The sequence below is a fragment of the Girardinichthys multiradiatus genome, chromosome 9 (genome assembly GCF_021462225.1).
Source record: "Girardinichthys multiradiatus isolate DD_20200921_A chromosome 9, DD_fGirMul_XY1, whole genome shotgun sequence".
Lineage (NCBI taxonomy): Eukaryota > Metazoa > Chordata > Actinopteri > Cyprinodontiformes > Goodeidae > Girardinichthys > Girardinichthys multiradiatus.
This window is the reverse complement of record NC_061802.1, coordinates 48,518,745-48,541,228: the sequence shown is the minus strand read 5'-3', so window position 1 is coordinate 48,541,228 and position 22,484 is coordinate 48,518,745. Positions and strand designations below refer to the sequence as shown.

The 22,484-nt window shown below is 43.7% G+C and overlaps 1 protein-coding gene across 1 annotated transcript in view; it reads left to right on the top strand.

Annotated features, from left to right (window-relative positions):
- Positions 1 to 22,484, top strand: part of ptprfa (protein tyrosine phosphatase receptor type Fa) — a 351,241-nt gene that overhangs the window by 176,555 nt on the left and 152,202 nt on the right. The window contains exon 10 of the mRNA XM_047374177.1: positions 20,781 to 20,878. Coding sequence (XP_047230133.1) covers positions 20,781 to 20,878 — 98 coding nt within the window. The remainder of the gene's footprint in view (positions 1 to 20,780; positions 20,879 to 22,484) is intronic.

The window sequence follows — 22,484 nt, the reverse complement described above, 5'->3', positions numbered from 1 at the left end:
GCCGTAAACTCTCATGTCGAACAAGGAGAAGACTGATCAGAGATGCTGCCAAGAGGCCTATGATCACTCTGGATGAACTGCAGAGATCTGCAGCTGAGGTGGGAGAGTCTGTCCATACAGTCGTACACTGCACAAATCTGGCCTTTATGGAAGAGTGCCAAGAAGAAAGCCATTTCTCAAAGATATCCATAAAAAGTCTAGTTTAAAGTTTGCCACAAGCCCCTGGGAGACACACCAAACATGTGGAAGAAGGTGCTCTGCGCAGATGAAACCAAAATCAAACTGTTTGGCCACAATGCAAAACGATATGTTTGGCGTAAAAGCAATACAGCTCATCACCCTGAACACACCATCCCCATTGTCAAACATGGTGGTGGCAGCATCATGGTTTGGGCCTGCTTTTCGTCAGGAGGGACAGGGAAGATGGTCAAAATTGATGGGAAGATGCATAGGGCCAAATACAGAACCATTCTGGAAGACAAGCTGTTGGAATCTGCAAGAAACCTGAGACTGGGATGGAGATTTATCTTCCAACAAGACAATGATCTAAAACATAAAGCCAAATCTACAATGGAATGGTTCACAAATAAACGTATCCAGGTGTTGGAATGGCCATGTCAAAGTCCAGACCTGAATCCAATCGAGAATCTGTGGAAAGAGCTGAAGACTGCTGTTCACGAACGCTCTCCATCCAACCTCACTGAGCTCGAGCTGTTTTGCAAGGAAGAATGGGCAAGAATTTCAGTCTCTCGATGTGTAAAACTGATAGAGACATACAGGTCCTTCTCAAAATATTAGCATATTGTGATAAAGTTCATTATTTTCCATAATGTCATGATGAAAATTTAACATTCATATATATTAGATTCATTACACACTAACTGAAATATTTCAGGTCTTTTATTGTCTTAATACGGATGATTTTGGCATACAGCTCATGAAAACCCAAAATTCCTATCTCACAAAATTAGCATATTTCATCCAACCAATAAAAGAAAAGTGTTTTTAATACAAAAAACGTCAACCTTCAAATAATCATGTACAGTTATGCACTCAATACTTGGTCGGGAATCCTTTGGCAGAAATGACTGCTTCAATGCGGCGTGGCATGGAGGCAATCAGCCTGTGGCACTGCTGAGGTCTTATGGAGGCCCAGGATGCTTCGATAGCAGCCTTTAGCTCATCCAGAGTGTTGGGTCTTGAGTCTCTCAACGTTCTCTTCACAATATCCCACAGATTCTCTATGGGGTTCAGGTCAGGAGAGTTGGCAGGCCAATTGAGCACAGTGATACCATGGTCAGTAAACCATTTACCAGTGGTTTTGGCACTGTGAGCAGGTGCCAAGTTGTGCTGAAAAATGAAATCTTCATCTCCATAAAGCTTTTCAGCAGATGGAAGCATGAAGTGCTCCAAAATCTCCTGATAGCTAGCTGCATTGACCCTGCCCTTGATAAAACACAGTGGACCAACACCAGCAGCTGACACGGCACCCCAGACCATCACTGACTGTGGGTACTTGACACTGGACTTCTGGCATTTTGGCATTTCCTTCGCCCCAGTCTTCCTCCAGACTCTGGCACCTTGATTTCCGAATGACATGCAGAATTTGCTTTCATCCGAAAAAAGTACTTTGGACCACTGAGCAACAGTCCAGTGCTGCTTCTCTGTAGCCCAGGTCAGGCGCTTCTGCTGCTGTTTCTGGTTCAAAAGTGGCTTGACCTGGGGAATGCGGCACCTGTAGCCCATTTCCTGCACACGCCTGTGCACGGTGGCTCTGGATGTTTCTACTCCAGACTCAGTCAACTGCTTCCGCAGGTCCCCCAAGGTCTGGAATCGGCCCTTCTCCACAATCTTCCTCAGGGTCCGGTCACCTCTTCTTGTTGTGCAGCGTTTTCTGCCACACTTTTTCCTTCCCACAGACTTCCCACTGAGGTGCCTTGATACAGCACTCTGGGAACAGCCTATTCATTCAGAAATTTCTTTCTGTGTCTTACCCTCTTGCTTGAGGGTGTCAATAGTGGCCTTCTGGACAGCAGTCAGGTCGGCAGTCTTACCCATGATTGGGGTTTTGAGTGATGAACCAGGCTGGGAGCTTTAAAGGCCTCAGGAATCTTTTGCAGGTGTTTAGAGTTAACTCGTTGATTCAGATGATTAGGTTCATAGCTCGTTTAGAGACCCTTTTAATGATATGATAATTTTGTGAGATAGGAATTTTGGGTTTTCATGAGGTGTATGCCAAAATCATCCGTATTAAGACAATAAAAGACCTGAAATATTTCAGTTAGTGTGCAATGAATCTAAAATATATGAATGTTAAATTTTCATCATTACATTATGGAAAATGATTAACTTCATCACAATATGCTAATATTTTGAGAAGGACCTGTACCCCAAGCGACTTGCAGCTGTAATTGCAGCAAAGGGTGGCGCTACAAAGTATTAACGCAAGGGGGCCGAATAATATTGCACGCCCCACTTTACAGTTTTTTATTTGTTAAACAAGATAGACACATCTAATAAATTTCATTCCACTTCATGATTGTGTCTCACTTGTTGTTGATTCTTCAAAAGAAATTTGAATTTTATAATGTGGTTGAAAAGTTCAAGGGGGCCGAATACTTTGGCAAGGCATTGTACACTGTCAGTTGATCATAACCGTCTTATCCTGAGGTGATGCAAAGACACACTTGAATAGTAAGCATGTCACGAAAAGTGACATGAATGATGAATGATGTAATTAACTTTTTGAAAATTTGAGCACAAACATTTTGAAATTGAATGAACATGCAACTTGCACAGAAAATCAAACACATCTCAGCATAAAACACTTCAGTCAGTATTGCATGCTACAAGTTGATACCTTGGATTAGCTACTAGTGATTCTAAATCAACTTAACTAGGCCTCATCCTGCCCAGACTTCTAAATGCCCCTATCCAATTTAATATCAAAGAACAAAATTACTTTGAGGTTGATTTCTTCTCTCCACCGGTTGAGGGTAGTTCTGAAGAAGAGCGGGGGGGGATCACGCGTCCATGATCAACTGAAAGAAAAAGATAAACTTCTCATCCGTCCAGGAGGGGAAAATATGAAGAACCGTTTAGTCGACTGAATCAAATTGCCTAGTCTTTATGCGTTATAGTTATGGCGAGCTAGCCAGCAGCCTGATGCTGTGACAGTTTTGGTGAATATATTCTGTGTGGGTTGCATTGAAACATGGATCATTTAGTAAAGTTGGTATGAATGTTGCTCATTCTGTCATCATTAGTGGTGCAACAAACATTCAAGCAGATGATGAGATTATCAATTATTTACGCAGTTATGGTGAAGTTAAAAAGTTATTTTTTGTTACTGATCATGAGAGTCTATTTTATAAAAACCTGGCTGTTGAATTTATTAATACTGCAGCGTTGTAACAGCTAAAACCGCTTTTGCCATATACCTATTCATCTCATGTTCCAGAAGATGTTGAATTTAGTGTTAAATTACTCCCGAGTGAGTGTGCTGCAGCAGCAGTGGGAAAGCCCTCACTGTAGCTGCTGCAGCACACTCACTCAAGGGCATGTTGAGGATGGTGAAGAGGAGGACACGTTGGAATTCTTGCCACTGCTGGGGAGGCCGGTCAAACTCAGCCATCCGCTGTTCCCTTGCAACAAGCAGGTCAGTCTCTTACTGATCAGCAAGGACCGCCACTCCAGCCAAATTCAGCTACAAATGTGGGCCCAAGAATTTAGAATTTCTCTTTCAGGAGATGATATGAATCCTTCAGAGATACAGAGGGTGGTAGTTGAACACATTGAGCGCAGAGATGATGTGAACTCTCAACCCCCGTCTTTGTATAGATTGCGCACTTTCTCAGGGAAGCTTCCCAAACCACAGCACGAAGCTGATTATGACTCTTGGAGAGCCCAAATAGAACTTTTAAATGCCAATCCTAATCTAGCACCTGTACATATTACAAGACGCATCTTGGAAGGGTTACTCCCTGCGGCTGCTGACTTGGTGAAAGGCTTGGGACCCAATGTCCTTCCTGCAACGTTTTTGCAGGTACTTGATTCTGCATACGCTACTGTGGAGGATGGAGAAGAGCTGTTTGCAAAATTTTTAAACACACTTCAGGATCAGGGGGGAAAACCATCTTCATATCTGCAGAGACTCCAGTTGGCTCTCAGTACAGTGGTGAAGCGTGGTGGGATTCCAGCAGTTGAAATGGATAAATATTTGCTAAAGCAATTTTGCAGAAGGTGTTGGGATAACAGCATGATAAACAAACTGCAACTAGAAAAGAAAAAAGATGAACCACCTTCTTTCACAGAGCTTTTATTTACACTCAGAACAGAAGAAGATAGACAACTGGCAAAAGAGACATTGATGAAAAAACATATCCCACCAGTCAAGCAACAGTTAACTTGCAAAGTCACACCAGCACTGCATGTTCATGGGGCCATTCTTCTGATTCAAGTGATATCGAGGATTTGAGGCAAATCTGCTGAAGCTGCAGAAGCAGATGTCGGTGTTGTTATCCAAAGATTCCAATTCTGTTAAACAGGGAAGCCAGCTGAAAAAACAGAAACCAAAACCTGGCCAAATGAGCAATAGGCCAAAGCCTTGGTTCTGTTTTAAATGTGGACAAGATGATCCTATTGCTCCAACTTCACCAACTGAAACAAAAACAGGAGTCCTGGGAAGACAGGAAGACATTAAACTAGAAGCAGTTCTTGCTGAGGGACAAGTAGGAGCTGCAACTGATAAATGTCCCCATACCAAGTACTCAACTAAACAGTTCTCACTACCAAGAGGATTGATGGGCACAAAAAGTACAGGTGAGGTTAAAATTAAAGGGACCAATTTTCCTTGCCTTTTTGACACTGGTTCCCAGGTCACCACAGTTTCACATTCCTTCTATAATACCCACCGGTCAGACCATAAAATAAAGTCATTAAGTGATCTTTTGGAGATCGGAGATGCAAATGGGCAGAAGGTGTCTTATATTGGATATGTGGAACTTTGTTTAACTTTTCTACCTGAGTTTATATGGGAATGTATGGAGATCAACACCTTATCCTTGGTCGTTCCAGACCTGCGATCATCACAGCCTCCCATTCTGATTGGTACAAACATTCTGGATGTTGTGTATGGCCAGTGCTGTGAATCACAGCCTGACTTCTGTCCTGTACCTGTTAGGTATCGAGCAGTGCATAATATTTTGGAGCTAAGACACAAGTTAACAACTGATGAGTATCATGGCATTCTTAAAATGGAGTCTACCAGCCCACAAGTTATTTCTGCTCGACAGACTGTGGTGTTGGATGCTTCTATCATATGTCCTTTTCGATGACTCACCGCTTTCAGCTGAATGGAAGCAACGTATAACAACGATTCTTGACAGTATGTCAGAAGTCTTTGCAAACCATGATCTAGATTTTGGTTGTACGGACAAAGTCAAGCATGAGATAAAGTTGGCAGACCCCACGGCTTTCAAGCAAAGACCCAGGCCCATCCACCCCCAAGATGTGGATGCTGTTCGTAAGCATATTCAGGAATTGTTGCAATCCAGAGTCATACGTGAATCCAACTCACCTTTTGCTTCCCCCATAGTAGTGGTTACGAATTTAATCGCATGCCTCAAGGGGTGACTAATGCTCCTAGCACTTTTCAACGTCTCATGGAGCTGTGTATGGGAGATATGAGTTTGAAAGAAGTGCTTGTGTTCATTGATGACTTGATAGTATTTGCACCGACTTTAGAGGAACATGAACGCCGATTGATGAAAGTTCTTCAACGCCTGAAAGAGTTTGGATTGAAACTATCAATTGACAAATGTGTTTTCTTTCAGACATCAGTTCGCTACCTTGGACATGTAGTTTCAAGGGATGGAGTGGAGACTGACCCAGACAAGATACAAACGTTGACATCTTGGCCAGTTCCGCAAAATCTGAAAGAGCTTAGGTCGTTCCTTGGGTTTGCAGGATATTACCGAAGGTTTATGAAAGGGTACTCCTCAGTCATCAAACCACTCAATGAGTTGACTGCTGGATATCCACCCACTCAGAAAAGATCCAAACAAAGAGGGAAGCTACAACACTATTTAGACCCCAAAGAACCTTTTGCATGTCGCTGGACACCTACTTGTCAGCAAGCTTTTGAGGATATTATACAGAAGCTCAGCACAGCCCCGGTTCTTGCTTTTGCAGACCCAGGTAAACCTTACATTCTACACACTGATGCTAGCTCTACCAGGCTTGGTGCAGTATTGTATCAAGAATACGATGGGCAGAACAGGGTGATCGCATATGCCAGTAGAGGTTTGTCACGGAGTGAAACACGATATCCTGCCCATAAACTGGAGTTTTTGGCTCTTAAATGGGCAGTTACAGATAAATTCTATGACTACCTGTATGGATCCAATTTTACTGTGGTTATGGATAGTAATCCATTGACATGTCTGTTAACTTCTGCTAAACTGGATGCAACAGGTTACAGGTGGCTTTTTGCTCTCTCAACTTTCACATTTAAGATCATCTATCGGGCTGGCAGGTTGAATGCGGATGCTGATGGTCTTTCTCGGCGACCTCATGCTGAACAATTGGAGGATCCTTTGTCTCAAAAGGAGAGAGAAAGAATATTGAAATTTACTGAAAAACATCTCGAACTTCCATCTTGTGTTTAAATTGATCAGCAGTCAGTCCAAGCAGTATGTGACAGACAACTGGTGTACAGCTCACCTGATCCAGACCAAATTGTTGCTTTGGTACAAACACTTTCTGCTGACACGAACAGCCTACCAGACAGTTTTGTTAATGACCTGCAGTTCTTTTCCCCTGTAGTGGGCTCCTTCTCTGATGCTGAAATTGCTGACAAACAACGAGCCGACCCCGTTATTCAGCACATTGTTGCTCAATTGGAACGAGGAGAAAATCCACCACCCTCCCTGAGGGAACAGCTCCCTGATCTGCCCTTACTTCTGCGAGAGCTTACACCTCTGGAGTTCCATAATAATGTTCTTGTCAGGAGACGGAATATTGGAGGTGAACTTATTTATCAACTTGTTCTCCCAGAAGAATGTCGGCCAGAGGTCCGCAACCAGCTTCACAACCAGATGGGTCACGTTTCTTTTGGCCGCGAATGGCAGTTGATGTCTGCAATAAAATTAATAACTGTGAGAGATGTGTATGCAGAAAATCACAACCTGAGAAAGCTGCGCCCCTTGTCAACATTACAACCTCAAGACCACTTGAACTTGTCTGTATGGATTTCCTTTCAATAGAACCAGACCAAAGTAACACCAAGAATGTGCTTGTGATGACCGATCATTTCACAAAATATGCTGTTGCAGTGCCAACCCCAAATCAGAAAGCTAAGATGGTAGCAAAGGCGCTATGGGACAACTACTTAGTTCATGATGGAATTCCAGAGCGTCTCCATAGTGACCAAGGGCCCGATTTTGAATCCTACACCATCAAAGAGCTCAGTAAATTAGTTGGGATCCACAAAATTAGAACCACACCTTACCATCCTCGTGGCAACCCTGTGGAACGATTTAATCGAACACTTCTAAACATGTTGGGCACTCTACAAGAACAAGATAAAAGTCATTGGAAAGATTTGATTAAGCCGTTAGTGCATGCTTATAACTGTACTCAAAATGATGTCACGGGGTACTCTCCATATGATCTGATGTTTGGTCGACAACCCCGCCTTCCTGTGGACCTAGCTGTTCAACTACCTGTGTCTGAAAAACAATTGACATCTCATTCACAGTATGTTGAAAAGCTTAAGTCACATCTTAGAGAAAGTTATAAGATCGCAACTAAGAATTCTGAAAAAGTAATGAGAAGGAACAAACTCAGATTCGACAAGAAAGTCACTGCTGCAGAGCTCTCAGTTGGGGATAGAGTCCTGGACTTTGAATTGAGCTTTGTCACTCAATCCATTTTTGTGTATTGTATTGTTATCTGCACCAGTCACTTTAATACATGCACCAAAACTAAAACTGAGTTTGCTGCTTCTTGGTTTTTACCCCTCAGGCTCTTTCAAAGAACATTCTTCTGATGCTGCATTTGTAGCCCAGTCAAATTGCCTAGTCTTTATGCGTTATACACGTAATTAAAATCCCCCCCGACAATCAAACACTTATCCGAAAGGCTGGGGAGCAACTTAAATAGTTTACTAAAAAATGAGGGGTCATTAAAGTTTGGACCATAAGAGAATACTTTTGCAAGTTTGAAAACATGACACAGTCCCTGGATATTGCAGCTTGTAAAAGTAATACCATCACCACCCCACTGAAAAGCTCTAGGATGCAGCCTTAGCTTATATAATGACAAAATAAATATAAAACAGCCCAACTGCACCCCGCCCCATCCCCTGTCCCAATTTCCCAAACAAAGTGAGAACAGGAACCCTGCATATTTGTTCGGAGGCAGCCGGACAATAGGAAAATAACACAAGGTTCCACTGCTACCTCTCCAATAAAGTGACACATGAACAACTACGGTCATAAAAAAAGATTCCACCTAAACATTCCAAACTTTGAGGCATGCTTTTCACAGTCAGGAAATTGTTTCAACAAAAGCCATAGCTTCTTTAGGGATAGAGAACACCTTCTGTGAGTCATTCGGTGACCCATAGCTAGGCTGCGTAGGCAAAGCCGACACTTGCGGCAGCCTCTTTGGGACCTCCTCGAAAGTCTGTCGCCGCTTAATCATCTCCGATCGAAGGTCTGGAAAGATGTGGATTGACCTGCCTTTAAAACTTAAAGGAAAACGTTGAAGGGACTGCTGCAATATTATTTCTTTGGTCTGGAAGTGATGGATCCGGGTGATCACAAAGAGCTGCCGCTTGTGCCTGTACCATCTGACTGTACTTACAGTTTGCATCTTTATGCTAGCAGTTTATTTCTACACTTGCTTTGTATCTCTCTTTATGTTCTCTTTATTCCCTAGGGTCGCCTGCAGGTAGATTTAATAGCCACTATCATTACAGTAGTTGCAATAACGGGGAAAACGGCACTTGATTGCTGTCCTTCTTGGGTCCCCATATGCGCTCCCATTATAATTCAATTACAATTACAATTCAGTTTATTTATATAGCGCCAATTCACAACACATGTCGTCTCAAGGCACTTCACAAAAGTCAGGTACATACATTCCAATTAATCCTAATCATTGAACAGTGCAGTCAGATTCAGTTATTTATTCAAATTGGATAAAAGGTTTTTCTGTTTAAGGAAACCCAGCAGATTGCATCGAGTCAGTGACTTGCACCATTCACTCCTCCCGGATGAGCATGTAGAGGCAGTGGACAGTCACTGGCGTTGACTTTGCAGCAATCCCTCATACTGAGCATGCATGTAGCGACAGTGGAGAGGAAAAACTCCCTTTTAACAGGAAGAAACCTCCAGCAGAACCAGGCTCAGTGTGAGCAGCCATCTGCCACGACCGACTGGGGGTTTGAGAGAACAGAGCAGAGACACAAAGAGAACAAAGAAGCACTGATCCTTCCCTTTCAATGGGAAGGAAAAGTAAATGTTAATGGATGTTGCCCCTTTAGTCGTTTCATCTAGAATGAAAGAACAGATAAACTCTGAGCCAGTTTTCAATGTTAGAGTCTGAAAGAGAGCACATAGAGTTAGTCACAGTTGAAGCTCAGACAATTGCCACGTCTTGGAGAGAGAAAGGGTTAAACACCGATAGACAGGGCCATGTGGGTCATCGGTAGAGGGTGAGCATTAAGCACCGGTTCCCCCCAAGGCTGTGTTCTCTCTCCTCTGCTCTTCTCCCTGCACACCAACAGCTGCACCTCCAGTCACCAGTCTGTCAAGCTTCTGAAGTTTGCGGACGACACCACCCTGATCGGACTCATCTCTGATGGTGACGAGTCCGCGTACAGATGGGAGGTGGACCATCTGTTGGACTGGTGCAGCCAGAACAACCTTGAGCTCAACGCTCTAAAGACAGTGGAGATGGTTGTGGACTTCAGGCAGAACCCAGCCCCACCTGCTCCCATCACCCTCTGTGACTCCACAATTGACACTGTGGACTCTTTCCGCTTCCTGGGAACCATCATCTCCCAGGATCTCAAGTGGGAGCCAAACATCAGCTCCCTCATCAAGAAAGCCCAGCAGAGGATGTACTTCCTGCGGCAGCTGAAGAAATTCAACCTGCCAAAGACTATGATGGTGCACTTCTACACAGCCATCATTGAGTCCATCCTCACCTCCTCCATCACCATCTGGTACGCCGCTGCTACAGCCAAGGATAAGGGCAGGCTGCAGCGTATCATTCGGTCTGCTGAGAAGGTGATTGGCTGCAGTCTACTGTCGCTCCAGGAACTGTACACCTCCAGGACCCTGAAGCGGGCAGGGAAGATTCTGGCTGATCCCTCCCACCCCGGTCACAGACTCTTTGAGACTCTCCCCTCTGGCAGGAGGCTGCGGTCCATCCGGACCAAAACCTCACGCCACAAGAACAGTTTTTTCCCCATCTGCCACCAGCCTTGTTAACAAAGCCCGGAAACCACCCTGACATTCTCCCTTCCCCCCCTATAAAATGCTCTCTCATCTTATACTGCTCTATATTTACTCTCACTCACTTAAAACTGTGCACATATATTTATATTATATTGTAGATATGTTTATACTGTTTAATTTGTATTGTATTGCACTGACTACGCCAAAACAAATTCCTTGTATGTCCAAAAACGTACTTGGCAATAAAGCTTTTCTGATTCTGATTCTAAGTTGTTGCCAGCAGAAGCTTGGATGATGCCCCTTTCCAGAATGGTGTCACAGGTAGAAACAGAGTCAGGCCAGGTATAGCTTCTAGGAAGAGAAAAGAGGGAGAACATAAAGTTAAAAACTGAAATAACAGCAAATAATGCAGAATTAGAGAGTAGTGTGAGAATGTAGCGATGAGGGTGAAAGTGGTCATTATGTCCTCCAGCAGCCTAAGCCTATAGCAGTATAACTACAGAGATAGCTCAGGGTAACCTAAGCCACTCTAACTATAAGCTTTATCAAAAAGGAAAGTTTTAAGCCTAGCCTTAAAAGTAGACAGTTTGTCCATCTAAAGCCCACTGATGGCCATTGTTATACTAAAAACCACAACGATTGGGATACCTCTCTCTGTCAGATTGACCATAACCATTGGAAAAGAGAGGGGGTCATACAGGCAGCAGAAATGGAGGGTGTGTTTGTAATTGTAATTGAATTGTTTCTGAAATGTCACTCGTATTCGCCGTCTTGCACTTATCTGGGTCGTGGGGGCAGCAGCCAAGGCAGAGAAGCCCGGACTTCCCTCTACCTAGACATCTCCTCCAGCTCTTCTGTGGGCCATCCCCATGGCATCCTCTCGGTTGGACGTGCCTGGAATGTCCCACGTCTGGGAGGCATCCAAAACATACGCCCAAGCCACCTCAACTGACTCCTCTTGATGTGGAGGAGCAGCGGCCCTGTTACAGGTTGTACTGCCTCTACGCTTTGTTGCTCTCTACTGTCCTCTTGTGGTTGTTTCTTGCTGTGCTTTCATTTCCAGTTGCTGGTTTACTGCATGCCCCTACTGGTGAACATCTGGACACTCTTCAAGGTTTACCTGTACTACAGAGTGGATGGATGATGCCTGGACCACTCCGTCCACCCAGCAGCTGAAGACAATCAGGATGACAGATAAAAGCTAGATCAAGCCTTCAATCAGGGCTGCTGTACCTCATGTGCAGTATGCCATTGCTTGCTAGCTTTGCTAGACTCTGAATTGTGTTTTAACATCTTGTAACCCAAGGCGTTTTTGTAAAGTTTGTGCTCAAAATTACATGGCCAAATGTAATTGAGTTTTTCTCAGCAACTACAAACTCTATTTAAATAAGCTTGGTGTCAAATTAAAGGTAACACTCTGGAGATCCAATCAGAAGTGTAAATATCACAGTAGTATCTATTGTTTTAGAGATGAGGATGCACACAGAAAAAAATGAAGATTTCTTTCCCTCACCAGAATTTTTCCTGCATTGTACAGTATATAAACCTTTTAGAAATATCATGAAGAAGGCTACAAACTTTAGAAAACCCTAAATCCACTTGTGGACATTACCTGTGAAAGGTTTCATGTAGCTGAGATAAACTAAGGCAAAGTTACAGAGGTTTTAGTAAAGATATTCGTAGGCGTTTTTCCTTTTGGCACCATATGGCACATTTCGGCATCATCTGCAAAAGTGGAGATTTCTCGTTTTTTTACTTGAAAAATGTAATAAACTACTTTGTACATGTCTAAAACAGGCTGTTTTTGATTTTTCAGTTTTTATTACCCACATTTATTTTTATATAACTTTCAACAGAACAAGAAAATGCTATGTTGAATCATACTGGAGCACATTTATTGAACAGGAAGCACCAATGTATATAAAAAAAACAAAAAACAATCTTCGCAATAAAATACATAACAGCATCGCTAAAAATAAAATTACATCAATTTAGTGACAACTAGGAAAAAATATGTGTATACAACACCTTTGTTTACCGGGCAGGTGGGGGTGGGTGTGTAGGGGATAATTACAGATGCAAATATTTCAGTACTATCTTCCACTGTGTGGCTTACAAATCCACATATTATGGGGCATCATGAAGCACTAGCGACAAAAGAAAATCAATATTTAAACGTATTTCGCAATAAAATTTAAATTACATACCTTTGAAGTCGCGGAACTGCATAGAGCGTCATTGACCTTATCGCGATAAATAAGATCTTCGTCTTCAGATGAGAAATCCTCTGCACAGACTTCAGTGCTGCAGTCCATTGTAATTAGGTCCAAACCTTCAGTGATGGTGTAGAACTTTGTGTGGGAAGCCATTGTGTTTCAAAAACAAACACTCGAACAGGCGAAATGATAACCACAGCACGGAAACAGCCAGAGGTAGGAAGGTCCGGTGCGTAACAGCTGTAGAGACTCCGCTTGCGGTACAGCATGCTCAGTGTTTATACTAACAACCTGCATTACGCACGCCAATAACCTGAGTTTGGATTGGCTGAATTGCACAAATAACCCCTCCTTTTCATCCTTAGAGCAAGTAGAATAAAGTTATGTACACGCCTTTCACGTCAATCCCAACAATCAGGAAGCAGAGGCAGAGACTTCCGGTGAATATGGTGAACTTCCGAGGTGGGCGTAAGAGGTGAAACTTTGCTGAAAGTTGTTCTTGGCTGTGCTTTGCAAATGTGATGAGTAAGTTTTCTTTTGGGAGAACAAATTGTGTGATTTGAACTGCTGTGCTTTGACCTGGTCTTTGCTGGTTTGTTGTCAATCTTGAAATATTAACCTAACTAATTTGTTGGTTCACTCTCTCCAGAAGAGAAGCTTTCTGTTATACTGGAACACTATGGGGGCAGTCAGAACCACATGATCTGCAAAAAGGAGAGACAAAATCCACTGGTCAACAAACTAGACCCTCTCCAGTGCTTGGCTGCACCTTGAAATTCTGTCCATGAAAGTTATGAACAGGACTGGTGACAAAGGGCACACCAAAACACACGTGAACTGGTTCTACAAATCCCATGAACCCTCGAGGACTCTGCAGAGGGTGTTGAGCTGGTCCAGTGTTCCTTGCTGGGACAAAATCCACAGTGCTACCCAGTTTTTATAAAATGATTCCCTTTTCTGTGTCGACATTAGCAAATTTTCCACTGAAAGACCTGGGATTTAAAGCCTGAAATTTTTTCAACCAGATTAGAGGACATTTATTTAAATCATCCTAATGAAGTATGGGGAAGTTGTGAAGACAGCTGCACTACACCTCCAGTCCACCAGGTGGAGGTAATAAAAATCCAAAGACCAAAGAAGCAAAGCCCGATCAAGAAACCTGTATCCCGCTATTTGTTCCAAAAACAAGATGAGGAATGCACAACTGGCTTTCCTCTGTTGTAAAAAAAATATATACATTTTCAGCATTAAAACACTGGATTTCTGTTGGTAACCGTCTCAATTAAGTTCCATTATGTCACACATTCATGTAACAGCTATAAGAAGTAGTGATCCTTTACATTGCAGAACTTTAGATGTCAGAAAAAAAAGAAGTATATTTCTATAAAGTAAACATACAGGGGTTGGACAATGAAACTGAAACACCTGGATTTAGACCACAATAATTTATTAGTACGGTGTAGGGCCTCCTTTTGCGGCCAATACAGCGTCAGTTCGTCTTGGGAATGACATACAAGTCCTGCACAGTGGTCAGAGGGATTTTAAGCCATTCTTCTTGCAGGATAGTGGCCAGGTCAATGCATGATACTGGTGGTGGAAAACGTTTCCTGACTCGCTCCTCCAAAACACCCCAAAATGACTCAATAGTATTCAGATCTGGTGACTGCAGGCCATGGGAGATGTTCAACTTCACTTTCATGTTCATCAAACCAATCTTTCACCAGTCTCACTGTGTGTATTGGTGCATTGTCATCCTGATACATGGCACCGCCTTCAGGATACAATGTTTGAACCATTGGATGCACATGGTCCTCAAGAATGGTTCGGTAGTCCTTGGCAGTGACGCGCCCATCTAGCACAAGTATTGGGCCAAGGGAATGCCATGATATGGCAGCCCAAACCATCACTGATCCACCCCCATGCTTCACTCTGGGCATGCAATAGTCTGGGTGGTACGCTTCTTTGGAGCTTCTCCGCACCGTAACTCTCTCTGATGTGGGGAAAACAGTAAAGGTGGACTCATCAGAGAACAATACATGTTTCATATTGTCCACAGCCCAAGATTTGTGCTCCTTGCACCATTGAAACTGGCGTTTGGCATTGGCATGAGTGACCAAAGGTTTGGCTATAGCAGCCTGGCCGTGTATATTGACCCTGTGGAGCTCCCGACGGACAGTTCTGGTGGAAACAGGAGAGTTGAGGTGCACATTTAATTCTGCCATGATTTGGGCAGCTGTGGTTTTATGTTTTTTGGATACAATCTGGGTTAGCGGCCAAACATCCCTTTCAGACAGCTTCCTCTTGCGTCCACAGTTAATCCTGTTGGATGTGGTTCATCCTTCTTGGTGGTATGCTGACATTACACTGGATACCGTGGCTCTTGATACATCACAAAGACTTGCTGTCTTGGTCACAGATGCGCCAGCAAGACGTGCACCAACAATTTGTCCTCTTTTGAACTCTGTTATGTCACCCATAATGTTGTGTGCATTTCAATATTTTGAGCAAAATGTGCTCTTACCCTGCTAATTGAACCTTCACACTCTGCTCTTACTGGTGCAATGTGCAATCAATGAAGACTGGCTACCAGGCTGGTCCAATTTAGCCATGAAACCTCCCACACTAAAATGACAGGTGTTTCAGTTTCATTGTCCAACCCCTGTATTTGTCGCAGTGAGGCCACATTCATTTCAAAATCTTCTGCATTTTGGGTAAAATGCATATGTTGAATTTATGTAATTGGCTAAATCTGTGCTTCATTAGTTATCATTATTTTTACTTGTGGTTTATTGTAGCAAGGGGGATGTAAAATTAGACATTTTCTTAATAAAACAGTTGGGAGAACAAAAAGAGTTAGAGGGGCTGCTGTGGCCAAAATGTCTAGAATTTATAGTTCCTTCAACACCAGCAGACATAATCTCACTCTGGACTTATCATTAAACTTGAGAGCTCTGACTTATGCAATCCTGTCCAAAGACGGGTGAGTTGTTAAATTCATACATAATTATGCTTGCCTCTATTCTAAAGTTAGGCAAATATGTTTTGTACATTTAACAAACGTTGCTTCTAAAATAAAAAAACATTTTATGTCAGCGAAGCACCAAGCCTCTACTTCCAGGTATGGATCGTGCTAAATAACGCAAGGTTTCGGAACGACAGGAAGTACAAATCTAGATGAATGCATTAAATCAGCACTAGGCACTAGGTGGAAGGTAAATCAATAATTAAAAAGAAAGAAACAGAAATCTGGCAAAAAAGATAGACTGAAGATGAGAAAGGAAGAAAACTATAGAATTCAAGAATCTGTAATAATGAATATTTATGGAGAAAGAAACAGAAGGGAAGATGTGATCGACTAGACTGAGAGTCTATCTATCCTTCTTTTTTTAGTCAATTTTCTCTCCAGACCTCACCTGCATCTGAGACAAAGCAAATACATTGTGCAGTATGGATGTATCCTTTGGTTTGATTAAACTAAAATTGAAGTGTTTGGCCATTTTTAACATAGTTATATTTGGAGCCTGAGCACACCATCCCATCCTGTCCAGCGACATGTTGTGTGGGTGCTTTGTTGAAGGACGGAAATATTGAAGCAACATCTCCAGACATCAGCCAGGAAGTTATGCTTTGGCTCAAATTAGTTCTTCCAAATGTAAAATGACTCTAAACATGCAGCCAAATTATTTTGTGACTTAATGTCAATGTCAAAGCCCATATCTCAGTACAATTAAAGATTTGTGGGCAGAGCTGAAACACTGTGAGTCACAGTTTAGAAGCAAGGCTAATAAATATTCAGGAAATGTATGTAAACTTCTGAATTCAAAGAAAGTAATAACAAAAACCGATCTAGCCTTTAGCAAATTAGAAATTAGGGGGTTCTAACTGACCTAAAACAGGAAATGTTTAGTCTGCTTTAATGTCACACAATGGGGAAACACAGTTTGTCTTCTTGTACAGTGGTAGCAAAAGTCTGGCTTCAATTTACAGACTTTGTCGCTTTGGATGAAGAGAGTGATGGTTGACTATTCTCAAACCAAACTTTACATGGAGAGGTGGATGTTTCAGAAGCTGAACACACAAAAACCCTTATATGAGATTTTTTCTTTAAATATTAGAATCTGGAGATTCTGATACTGCTTAGATTACTCGTACTCGTCGACATCCACTTATCCGGAACCGGGTCGCGGGGGCAGCAGACTCAGCAGAGACGCCCAGACTTTCCTCTCCCCAGACATAGTCCCTCTAGCGTGTCCTGGACCGTCCCCTGGGCCTCCTCCCGGTGGGACGTGCCTGGAACACCTCCCGAGGAAGGCGTTCAGGAGGCATCCGGTATAGATGCCCGAGCCACCTCAACTGGCTCCTCTCGATGTGGAGGAGCAGCGGCTCTACTCCAAGCCCCTCCCGGATGGCCGAGCTCCTCACCCTATCTCTAAGGGAGTGCCCGGCCACCCTACGGAGGAAGCTCATTTCAGCCGCTTGTATCCGGGATCTCGTTCTTTCGGCCATGACCCAAAGTTCATGGCCCATAGGTGAGGGTAGGAACGTAGACCGACCGGTAAATTGAGAGCTTTGCTTTTCGGCTCAGCTCTCTCTTCGCCACAACGGACCGGCACAGCGCCCCCATTACTGTGGCAGCCGCACCGCTCCGTCTGTCGATCTCCCACTCCATTTTTTCCCCACTCGTGAACAAGACCCCGAGATACTTATACAGGGACCGGATGGCCCCTAATAAAGGGCCCCCGATTCCATACTCCTGGAGCACCCCCCACAGGGCATCACGAGGGACACAGTCGAATGCCTTCTCCAGGTCCACAAAACACGTGAACCGGTTGAGCAAACTCCCATGAACCCTCGAGCACCCTGTAGAGGGTATAGAGCTGGTCCAGTGTTCCACAGCCAGGACGAAAATCACACTGCTCCTCCTGAAGCCGAGTTTCGACCATCGGCCGGACTCTCCTCTCCAATACCCTGGCGTAGGCCTTACCATGGAGGCTGAGGAGTGTGATCCCCTTGTAGTTGGAACACACCCTCCAGTCCCCCTTCTTATGAAGGAGGACCACCACCCCAGTCTGCCAGTCCAGAGGCACTGTCCCCGAGCACCACGCAATGTTGAAGAGGCGTGTCAACCATGACAGCCCAACAATATCCAGAGATTTGAGGTACTCAGGGCGGATCTCATCCACCCCCGAAGCCTTGCCACCGCGGAGCTTTTTAACCACCTCGGTGACTTCAGCCTGGGTGATGAAAGAGTCCAACCCCGAGTCCCCAGCATCTGCTTCCACCACGGATTGCGTGATGGCAGGATGGAGGAGATACTCAAAGAACTCCTTCCACCGCCCGATAATGTCCTCAGTCGAGGTCAGCAGCCTCCCACCCCCACTATAAACAGTGTTGGCAAAGCACTGCTTCCCCCTCCTGAGGCGCCAGACGGTTTGCCAGAATCATTTCGAGGCCAACCGATAGTCCTCACCGAACTCCTCCCTGGCCCGTGTTTTTGCCTCTGCCACAGCCCGGGCCGCAGCACTCTTGGCCTCACGGTACCCGTCAGCCGCCTCAGGAGTCCCACAAGCCAACCACAGCTGATAGGACTCCTTCTTCAGCTTGACAGCATCCCTTACTGCTGGTGTCCACCACCGGGTTCTGGGATTGCCGCCGCGACAGGCACCGCAGACCTTACGGCCGCAGCTACGGGCAGCAGCATCGAAAATAGATGCGAAGAACATGGTCCACTCGGACTCTATGTCTCCTACATCCCCCGGGATCTGGTCAAAGCTCTCCCGGAGGTGGGAGTTGAAACATCCCTGGCCGAGGGCTCCGCCAGGCGTTCCCAGCAGACTCTCACTATGCGCTTGGGCCTGCCAAGTCTGTCCGGAGTTCTCCTCCTCCAGCGAATCCAACTCACCACCAGGTGGTGATCAGTGGACAGCTCAGCCCCTCTCTTCACCCGAGTGTCCAAAACATGCGGCCGAAGGTCTGATGATACGACAACAAAGTCGATCATCAACCTCCTGCCTAGGGTGTCCTGGTGCCAAGTGCACTGATGGACACCCTTATGTTTGAACATGGTGTTCATTATAGACAATCCGTGACTAGCACAGAAGTCCAATAACAAAACACCAATCGGATTCAGATTGGGGAGGCCATTCCTCCCGATCACGCCTCTCCAGGTGTCACTGTCATTTCCCACTTGGGCGTTGAAGTCCCCCAGCAGAATAATGGAGTCCCCGGAAGGGGCACTATCCAGCAGCCCCGACAGGGACACCAAGAAGGCCGGGTACTCCGCACTACCACTCGGCCCGTAGGCCGAGACGACAGTCAGAGACCTATCCCCAACCCGAAGGCGCAGGGATATGACCCTCTCATCCACTGAGGTAAACCCCAACACGAGACGGCTGAGCTGGGGGGCAACAAGCAACCCCTCTCAAGGAGATGGGTTCCAGAGCCCACGCTGTGCGTGGAGGCGAGCCCGACTATTTCTAGTCAATATCTCTCGACCTCCCGCACAAGCTCAGGCTCCTTCCCCCCCAGCGAGGTGACATTCCACGTCCCTAGAGCCAGCCTAAGCATCCGGGGATCGGGCCGCTGAGGTCTCCACCTTCGTCCGCCACCCAATCCTCTTTGCACCAATCCCTCACGGTTCCCCCTGCAGGTGGTGGGCCCACTGGGGGATGGCCTCGCGTCTCTCGTTCGGGCTTGGCCCGGCCGGGTCCCGCGAGGAGCAACCCGGCCACCAGGCGCTCTCCGGCAAGTCCCGACCCCAGGCCTGGTTCCAGGGTGGGACCGCGGCTCCGCCGTACCGGGCAACGTCTCGTGCCTCGATATTTTTGTCCTCATGAGGGATTCTTGAACCGCTCTTTGTCTGACCCATCACCTAGAGCCAGTTTGCCATGGGAGACCCTACCAGGAGCATTTAGGCCCCAGACAACATAGCCTCTAGGATCATTTGAGCACTCAAACCCCTCCACCACGTTAAGGTGGCGGTTCAAGGAGGAGACTGCTTAGATTAATGAAAAAAAATATAGATGTTACTTTGACTTTCAACTAACCACAATATTTTGTTAGATCGGTAACATGGCACATGGTAACACGAAGGTGGACAGTGAAAAAAAATACGTAATCTGAAAAAGCCAATGATTTATTCTAAACTTTTCACAAAAGATATTTGAAACTTTACAAGACTGAAGCTGTGTATTTATTCTTAGTTCATCAGTTTCATTTTTGCAGGCAAACCATTAAAACAAAACCACCAATAAAAAAAATTGTTGCTGAGCTGGTATTACTTGCAAGCTCCTTGCAAGTAATACCAAGATTGATAAATATGCATTTCAGATAAAGTTAGGCAACACAAATTTTGAAATGGGTGTGTTAGAGCAGGAATCTGGACATCAGATATCAGAGACCACTGGCTCAGAGTTTTAAATTTACCCATTTGAAGTTATTCTTAGCTGGATCAAATATATAAATAATACGTTTTCTCCAGAAAATTCTTAAGGAACATATTTTTGATTTGTGTACCTGACAAAAGGTAAAAAGGTGTGCATTTATGCATTTTTTTTTTCCGTTTTGTAGTATTCAATTTCTACACAGTTATTTCTATTGTCTCTGATAGTAGTGAAGTTTTCTTTTATTCACATTCTTAAAAGAACATTTCCAGCCTAATTTTTAATTAACGCTTGGACTTACGTTTTTATAAAAATTGTTAACACATTAATACTAGTTTACTTTTTTCACTTTGTTTTTTACTTTATTCATCATCATGGAACTCAAATAATGTGTTCTGTGTCTCATTGACATTGCAAGTATGTTATAGGTTTAAAACAGAAAATAAGCTGGAAATAAGTATAACAGCAGCAAAAATGTTAAAAGATTTTGTATATTTCTCAGAGATGGTGGCAGTATCCTACAAAATATGGATCAAGTTTCAGTTATAATAAGCTAAGAATAAAAAAATCTAAATGTGTGAGATTATTGTTAATTTCCTAGATTTATTTATCTAGATCTGTCTATCTATCCATTCATCTATCCATCCATCGATAGATAGATGCATGTGTAAATTGTAAATAAATGTATGAAAATTACTCTCATCTTTCCTCAGTGTTTATCAAAAACTTTGGTGTGAAGGCTGTAATGAAAACCTCTGTCCTTCTGACTTGGGAAGTACCAAAAGCATACAAATCTGAAATTCAACTCAAGGTGAGATTCCCAAGTCTCTAGCCATTTATTTTGCATTTGTGGACAGTTGAATATTTGGAAATTGTTATAGTAATGAAGTGTATGTTTTGTTTTGCTCAAACTGATAGAAGTATATCTATTAAACCAAAGTAGATGTTTTTTAACTAGGTGGTCCAGTTCATGATATTAATTTGTCTGTCTCTTAGTTCAAGCTAAATTTAATTCCCTTAGATAAAAAAAAAAAAAACCGAACCTTTACAAAGCCATATGATAAAAGTCCCAAATTCAGTGTTCGAAATTTAGAACAATTTAGATCAGTGGTAGAGGTGCTGCTGAGCAGTATTTAGCCAAATCATGATTTATTAGACACATAGTTTTACAATACTGAGTACATGATTTGTACATAATCTCTAAAAGGCAAAATCATGGTGTGGGTTTAGATTGTAGTTAGACTGTGAAATAATAGTGATGAAAATAAGTGATTAGTACTATAAGTACTATACCAGACCACATTCACACAGGCTCATTGTGTCAGGCTCTGCCAGTTTGGCTTTGTTTTTGTTTTGCTGTCTACTGTTGGTTCCTTATGTTGAGTAGTTTTCCAATGTTTAATTATTCCTTCTGTTATCCCAGTGTTTGGTTATATGTTGTCTGTACTTCTGCCCCTTTAGTTCTAGTCGTTCGTCCTTCCCTTGTCCTTACTTTCCCTTTTGTTATGGTTTACTTAGTTGTTCTTCTCCAGCATTGCTTTATAGTATAGTTCCCTCTCGGTTAGTTTTTATAGTATAGTTTTCTTTGTTAGTCCCTCATGTTTTAGTTCCTGTCATTCAGTTATATTCTGTTATTCAGTAATTCTGTTCATTTACGTAGTTCCCTCCACGTCCTTAGATTTAGTTCCTTCTTGAGAGTCATGTTAGCTTATGTTTATGTTTTCTTATCCCTGCTCCCCCCAGTTAGTTTCCCTTCCCTCTAGTCTAGTTTCTACTCTTGTCCCTGTGTTTCCCAGCTCCATTTCCATAGTAACCTAATTTCCATCAGTTCCCTACACCTGGCCATCAGACCTGCCATCACTCACTCTGATTAATCGCCTCTCTCCTTCCCATTGTTTCACCATTCACCTTCCCTGTATATAAGCTCACCAGTTTCATTTGTTCCCCGTTGCCTCGTCCTGCTAGATACCTGCTATTCACCTGTCATGCTCCTGCTTTGTTCTAAGAATCCCCGTCAACCTAGTTCCTGTTTGCTCTTGTAAGTTCTGTACGTCTTGTTAACTGTTTCCTGAACTACTGGCTGAGAATCCTGCACTGTTCAAACCGCCCAAATAAATATAGATCAAAACCTTACCTTATAGCTTCCGAGAATCTCCCTGCAAGCTGGTCCGACCCAAAAACACACTCTGACACATCGGTGGTAACAACAGAGACCAAATGGACCTCATCTGTGGGAAGCTCTAAGTATATTGATATATCTCAAAAATGTAAGAGTTTTACTAGTGACAGATTTGGGGTCTTTTTTAGCACTCTAGGTATAGAGAAAAAGTGTGATCTTCCCTTCGCAGCGTGACCTACAAATGGATGCAAAACTCATAATAACATAACATTGATAAAGTAAACTACAGAAATCAAGA